This window comes from Triticum aestivum, chromosome 6D (assembly GCF_018294505.1).
Source record: "Triticum aestivum cultivar Chinese Spring chromosome 6D, IWGSC CS RefSeq v2.1, whole genome shotgun sequence".
Lineage (NCBI taxonomy): Eukaryota > Viridiplantae > Streptophyta > Magnoliopsida > Poales > Poaceae > Triticum > Triticum aestivum.
In genome coordinates, this window is record NC_057811.1 from 477,386,909 (window position 1) to 477,394,130 (window position 7,222).

The 7,222-nt window shown below is 48.9% G+C and overlaps 1 protein-coding gene and 1 non-coding gene across 2 annotated transcripts; one reads left to right on the top strand and one right to left on the bottom strand.

Moving 5' to 3' along the window:
* The first annotated feature begins 3,294 nt into the window (after window positions 1-3,294).
* Window positions 3,295-3,385, top strand: TRNAM-CAU (transfer RNA methionine (anticodon CAU)). Its single transcript is given in 2 exon segments — window positions 3,295-3,332; window positions 3,350-3,385. It is a non-coding gene; the product is annotated as a tRNA-Met (tRNA).
* Window positions 3,386-4,050: 665 nt separating this feature from the next.
* Window positions 4,051-6,171, bottom strand: LOC123146100 (F-box protein PP2-B10). Its single transcript, XM_044565685.1, has 3 exons — window positions 5,617-6,171; window positions 5,415-5,533; window positions 4,051-4,714 (listed from the first exon to the last, which is right to left on the bottom strand). The coding sequence occupies exons 1-3, from the start codon at window positions 5,890-5,892 to the stop codon at window positions 4,216-4,218; spliced, it is 894 nt and encodes a 297-aa protein (XP_044421620.1). The 5' UTR covers window positions 5,893-6,171; the 3' UTR covers window positions 4,051-4,215.
* Window positions 6,172-7,222: the final 1,051 nt, after the last annotated feature.

A 7,222-nucleotide genomic window follows, 5' to 3' on the forward strand; every position in this document is an offset into this window, starting at 1 on the left:
ATGCAAGTCGTGATTCCTATTACAAGAATATGATCAATCGCATACATCACATATATCATTCATCACATCTTCTGGCCATATCACATCACATAGCATACCCTGCAAAAACAAGTTAGACGTCCTCTAATTGTTGTTGCATGTTTTACGTGGCTGCTATGGCTTTCTAGCAAGAACGTTTCTTACCTACGCAGAAACCACAACGTGATATGCCAGTTTCTATTTACCCTTCATAAGGACCCTTTTCATCGAATCCGTTCCGACTAAAGTGGGAGAGACAGACACCCGCTAGCCACCTTATGCAACTAGTGCATGTCAGTCGGTGGAACCTGTCTCACGTAAGCGTACGTGTAAGGTCGGTCCGGGCCGCTTCATCCCACAATGCCGCCGAAACAAGATAGGACTAGTAGCGGCAAGAAGAATTGACAACATCGACGCCCACAACTACTTTGTGTTCTACTCGTGCATAGAAACTACGCATAGACCTAGCTCATGATGCCACTGTTGGGGAACGTAGCAGAAATTCAAAATTTTCTACGCATCACCAAGATCAATCTATGGAGTAATCTAGCAACGAGGGGAAGGGGAGTGCATCTACATACCCTTGTAGATCGCTAAGCGGAAGCGTTGCAAGAACGCGGATGAGGGAGTCGTACTCGTAGCGATTCAGATCGCGGTTGATTCCGATCTAAGCACCGAAGAACGGTGCCTCCACGTTCAACACACGTGCAGCCCGGTGACGTCTCCCACGCCTTGATCCAGCAAGGAGAGAGGGAGAGGTTGGGGAAGACTCCATCCAGCAGCAGCACGACGGCGTGGTGGTGATGGAGGAGCGTGGCAATCCCGCAGGGCTTCGCCAAGCACCGCGGGAGAGGAGGAGGAGGGAGAGGGGTAGGGCTGCGCCGAAAGAGAGACGTTCTCATGTCTATGGCAGCCCCAAACCTCAAGTATATATAGGGAAGGGGGAGGGCTGCGCCCCCATCTAGGGTTCCCCCCCCAAGGGGTGCGGCCAGCCCTAGATGGGGCTTGGGGGGGCGGCCAAAAGGGGGGGAGAGAGGGGGCGCCCCACTAGATGGGCCTTAGGCCCATCTGAGACTAGGGTTTCCCCCCTTCCCCCTTTCCTGCGCCCTGGGCCTCTTGTGGGGGGGGGGGCGCACCAGCCCACCTGGGGCTGGTCCCCTCCCACACTTGGCCCATGCAGCCCTCTGGGGCTGGTGGCCCCACTTGGTGGACCCCCGGGACCCTCCCGGTGGTCCCGGTACATTACCGATATCACCCGAAACCTTTCCGGTGACCAAAACAGGACTTCCCATATATAAATCTTTACCTTCGGACCATTCCGGAACTCCTCGTGACGTCCGGGATCTCATCCGGGACTCCGAACAACATTCGATAACCACGTACATACTTTCCCTATAACCCTAGCGTCATCGAACCTTAAGCGTGTAGACCCTACGGGTTCGGGAACCATGCAGACATGACCGAGACGTTCTCCGGTCAATAACCAACAGCGGGATCTGGATACCCATGTTGGCTCCCACATGTTCCACGATGATCTCATCGGATGAACCACGATGTCAGGGATTCAATCAATCCCGTATTCAATTCCATTTGTCTATCGATATGTTACTTGCCCGAGATTCGATCGTCGGTATCCCTATACCTTGTTCAATCTCGTTACCGGTAAGTCTCTTTACTCGTTCCGTAACTCACATCATCCCGTGATCAACTCCTTGGTCACACTGTGCACATTATGATGATGTCCTACCGAGTGGGCCCAGAGATACCTCTCCGTTTACACGGAGTGACAAATCCCAGTCTCGATTCGTGCCAACCCAACAGACACTTTCGGAGATACCTGTAGTGTACCTTTATAGCCACCCAGTTACGTTGTGACGTTTGGTACACCCAAAGCATTCCTACGGTATCCGGGAGTTGCACAATCTCATGGTCTAAGGAAGTGATACTTGACATTAGAAAAGCTCTGAGCAAACGAACTACACGATCTTGTGCTAGGCTTAGGATTGGGTCTTGTCCATCACATCATTCTCCTAATGATGTGATCCCGTTATCAACGACATCCAATGTCCATGGTCAGGAAACCGTAACCATCTATTGATCAACGAGCTAGTCAACTAGAGGCTTACTAGGGACATGGTGTTGTCTATGTATCCACACATGCATCTGAGTTTCCTATCAATACAATTCTAGCATGGATAATAAACGATTATCATGAACAAGGAAATATAATAATAACCTATTTATTATTGCCTCTAGGGCATATTTCCAACAATACTAACGCGCATGCATGTGCTGACACACTCTTTATTCCGTTTCATTTAAAAAAAAGTAATAACTTTTCAACCGAGCGTCGAAAATGAGCGTCCCATAATTACGGAAAAGATGCTCTGCCACGTCACCTCCTGCGAACTGACGTGGCAGAGCATCTTCCTAATCACGCGGGGGACAGCAGAGTGTGATTGTTTTCGCGCGCGGGTGGCTGATAGCTGTCTGATCGCGCGCGCGGGTGGCTCCTTCCTTTTCTGAAAGAGCGCTCGGGGCTGCGATCGGGCGCCCGTGCACCCGCGAGCCACGTCCTTTCTTTATTGCTTGATCTGGTGCACGCTCCTTTCCGTCTTGATCATGCGTCGTCATTTTCCCGTCTATGTCGCCGGTAGTTGTAAGAACACAATATGTGGATTCTCATAATAGAAATCGTAGAGGAATCCCTCTTTATTAAAAAGAGAAAAAGAAGACCATTGTATAACGAGTACTAATGCTGAACTGCCACCCCCTGAAGATAACTCAAGATTCAGTCCAAAACCAGAGTCAAATCTCTACCAATGCCGGTATTTGGTCATGCAGAAGCACTGGTTCCAAAGGTCGTTTATACCCTGACATCGTCGCCGGTGGGCACATATCATCTGTATGCACACAAACAAAACCACAAATGACTGTTGCTCCATCTTGCCATACTGCTGCTTATTACTGTAGTTATCTGCAACCAACAACATGTGTGAAAATATGCATGGTAGAGTACTGGTTATTAGTGAATATAAAGGAGGTTGGAGATGGGCAGCGAAGTGGCGCAGTTGGCTAGCGCGTAGGTCTCATAGCTGCATTGAGCGATCCCGTGGCTGACGGTGGGCCGGCGCACGTTGAGGATAAATATCTCATGAGCTAGTGAGTAATCCTGAGGTCGAGAGTTCGAGCCTCTCTCGCCCCAATTCCTTTTTCCACTTTTGTTTCCTGTCCGTCTGCCTATAAAAATGCCTGAATCATTCGTCAGACACCGACGGGGTGGTGGCGCAGTTGGCTAGCGCGTAGGTCTCATAGCGAAAATATGCGAGTGATCCTGAGGTCGAGAGTTCGAGCCTCTCTCACCCCATTTCTTTTTCCATTTTTTTTCTCTGACTTCTCTCCAGTTCAGTTGAATCAAATTTATGTTCTACTAATAATCTTCACGGCTGGCCAGAGGAAATATAATCCTATATTCCTATTCCTGCAGAAACTCTCCTTTCTTTCGCCTAATTTCCCCTCGCGCATTTTCTCGCCCAAACTCTTTTCTTTCTTTGACATAGTTTTTCATCAAACGCTAGAGGAAAAAATAATCCTATTGCTGCAGAATCTCTCCTTTCTTTCACATATTTTTTCCTAGCGCATTTTCTCGCCGAAACTCTCTTCTTTCCTTGACATAGTTTTTCCTCAAAGGCCGGAGGAAAATATAATCCTATTGCTGCAGAAACTCTCCATTCTTTCACATAATTTTTCCTAGCGCATTTTCTCGCCGAAACTCTCTTCTTTCCTTGACATAGTTTCTCCTCAAAGGCTTGTGCTGCTTTTTGAATCCAATTTTATCTTCCTCTAGTCTTCACAGTCGGCCCAAGGAAATCGAAAACTAAATGCTCGCAGCCAGGGCAAATAAGATGGTGACAGAAACAAATATGAAGAGATCCTGCAGAATCCTGCGAGAAAAGAACCTTGTGCGCATTGCCGACAAGCCACAAGGATCTCACATAACCAGATGTCAAGGAGCCACCAGACACAAGGATCTCACATAACCAGACGCAAATCTGCTTAATCCGTAACTTAATCCGTAACACATAGTATGCTTTAGCAGCAAAAGGAGAAGTGTTCAAAAACACACACCACAGAAGATATGCTTTCCCTTATTCATTTACATTGACCCGGCAGAGTCGAATCCCAGGGGCTCCTCGCTCAGCCCGATTTCTTACGTCTGATCTCGATGCCCTGCACGATGAGGCCGCTCTTCCAGTTCCCGCCTTTCGTCTCCACCAGGCTGATGGACACCTCGCCGTCGTCGCCCCCCTCGTTCAGGAACTCGCCCAGCTCCAGCTCCATCCACCCGTCGGCCCTTTGCTGTGGGAGCGCGACATTCTCTTCGTGGGATACTACGCGGCGGTTCCTTCTCCTGAGTCTTAGCCGCGGAAATGGAACCATCGGCCGGTAGTTCTCGGGCACCCCACCCTCGCCGTCGTCGTCATCGTTACCTTGGAGGCAAACCTTGCGGGTTGAGTTGGTTGCTCCGGCGCTGATCGATGCCTCCTGGACCGGAAAATCCAGCCCGTAGAAATTATAGGTCGTCTTGAAGACCATGTAGGCGGCATAGGTTGTGTCCTGGGAGAGCATCTTGCTATGTATCTTCCCGCGGATCTCGAACCAGCAAACATGCATGAGTTGGGCACCTTCGGAGAACCTGTCGCAAACATAGGGTCACGATTTGTAACAAAGACAAAAAGCAATCAACAGTGTAAGTTGCAGAAAACAACCTAGCATTGCATCAAAGTTCCATAACGAAGGCAAAAACCAATCAACAGCATAAGTTGCTGAAATCGATCTAGCATTGCAGCAAGATTCTGTAACTTGGTATTATACTGTGAACAAGGTAGATCATAGAAATCACATTGTTTATGCAAAGTGTCATATATGTGCTGTGCATAGATCAGAAAGAACAAAGTTGTAAAGGGCACTTAGTTCTGCTTATGTGTGAAGGAACTAGCATGTACAGAGGTACTCCACTCTCCAAATGAAATTGACTTCAACTTAACCTCTTTCAAACAGTTTCGAGATATTCAGCAACTGATTCCAACTATGTTCTTATCATAAATTTTGCTAGTCAGAACTCAGAACCATGCTGAAATCCCTATTCTGAGTTTTTGGCTCACGGCAAAGGTATTTTGATCTACCATCCTACCACTTACTTACAGTTGCAGGCTGCACCAATTAACCTCGTCAAATTAATTGAAATCAGACGCGTGAGACCACAAAGCGACAGCACAATCAGATCAAATGCAGTTGCAGTTAGATAAGCAGCAACATTCAGAAACATTCAGGAACACAGGCTTAGATACAATTCGGACAATCTGCATCGGAACAGGAGATAGCGACGAACGAACCTGGAGTCCTCGAGCGGGATCCAGGTCCAGTACTGCGGCGTGTCGCCCCACACGATGAAGAGGTTCCTGGCGGACAGCATGTAGCACTTGGCGCCGGTCTCCCTGTCCAGCCACACGCTCTGCGCAAACACGACCATCAATTGATTAGAGATCGGCCGAATCTCTTCGAGGAATTGGGGATCAGCGTGCAGGTAGTACGTACCACGAGCCTGTCCTGGAGGAGGGCGGGGCCGGCGGAGAGGCGGAGGAAGAGCTCCTTCTTGGAGGAGGGCGGGGCGGGGGCGGCCAGCTCCCCGTCGGCGAGCGGCGGGAGGGCGCCGGGGGGCAGGAAGCGGGCCCAGACGGCGTCGGAGTCGGCCGCGGCGCGGAAGGCCGGGGACACCGCCGCGGCCCGGCAGGCGTCGCGCGGGGACGTGCGGGCCAGCGCCGCCGAGACGAGCTCCTCCGGCAGGCGCGCGATCTCGCAGGCCTCCTCCATCGATCGATTCCGCTGCTTGGTTCGGTCGGCCGGTGGGTCGGTCCCTTTGTGATTCGAGATTCGGAGGAGGGAGAGAGTTGCAATTGGTTTGGCTGTCTGGGGATGGGGATCGCAATCCCCACGGGTTGGATTCTATAGGTGTGGCCGCGAAGAAGGCGGCCAGAGGCTTAACGACGAAGCAGCGTGCAGCGGTTTGATTTTGTGGATTGATTAATTTGGGACGAAGCAACAGATGGCAGGTAGGAGGACACGGGCAGCTAGGTGGCCGCCCGGTGGGAAATAGTGCTACCAAGGCTCACGTGCTATCGTGACACGGCTTCTGTCGGGTCTTAGATGAAACCGCACCGGGGGGGGCTATGGATCTGCTGGACCTATGCGCAATTTCCAGACTCTTAGGGGGCTTTTATGCAAAATGTTGCAGACTTCGATCCAACGGCTGCGAAGAGTCCGTATCACCGTAGCACTTGGTGTTGGAGCACCAGATATTCTCCGGCCCGCCGGTTGTGGTGGCCTCGTGGAGTAGTTCCAGAATTACACAGTTACTATCAAGAGGCAAGATTTCCTCGATATATGCGGCCCTCTCTGTAGCCATAAAATTGTACTACGTTCAGTATAGTTATATCTTGCCAAACAATCTACTACTCTATTTTAATTATGATGTAGTTTTTATGAAATTAACCAAAAGACCTTTAAGCTTCAAAGCCAGATGACCGTAAACCAAAACGATCGAGATAATCATCACTGAGAAACCGAAAGAGCCATCGACGAATCGGAAGATCCGTATATTGTATTGCAGGCATCATGCCTTGCATCAGTGCATGGAAGATCCATCTGGAATTACTTGATGCTTAATAATATTTTATTACTTTGAAAACTTTGTGAAATTAAACAAAAATGTACAATTAACATGATAATTGTGTTTAGTATCACAATTTACAAAAACCAATTTGATCCACTGATCTTAAGAAAGGCAAACTCATTGTGAATAATTGCAGTCCAGCAAGATACAAATGTCTGTTTTGATGGTATCTTTCTTATGACACGATGCCTTTCTTTGTTCTAGTCTTGATGCTCCGCACAATGACACCTCTGTTCGCACTACTAAGCATACATGTGTAACACATGTCTCGACCAATATTACAACCGTATGTGAGAATTTACATGCACCAGAAAGTTATTCCAATGACATTAAAACAATACTAAAAATCAACTATTTCCTGTTGGGTATCGTAGCAGAATTTTAAAATTTCCTACGCATCACCAAGATCCATCTATGGAGTATACTAGCAACAAGGAGAAAGGAGTGCATCTACATACCCTTGTAGATCGC

What these genes read in the sequence shown, in the direction of transcription:
- LOC123146100 (XM_044565685.1), bottom strand. Translation starts at nt 5,892, where the DNA reads ATGGAGGAGGCCTGCGAGATCGCGCGCCTGCCGGAGGAGCTCGTCTCG. An exon ending in TCCTCCAGGACAGGCTCGTG is followed by an intron (nt 5,534 to 5,616) that starts GTACGTACTACC and finishes GTGTTTGCGCAG; the next exon opens with AGCGTGTGGCTGGACAGGGA. An exon ending in ATCCCGCTCGAGGACTCCAG is followed by an intron (nt 4,715 to 5,414) that starts GTTCGTTCGTCG and finishes TGTTTGCGACAG; the next exon opens with GTTCTCCGAAGGTGCCCAAC.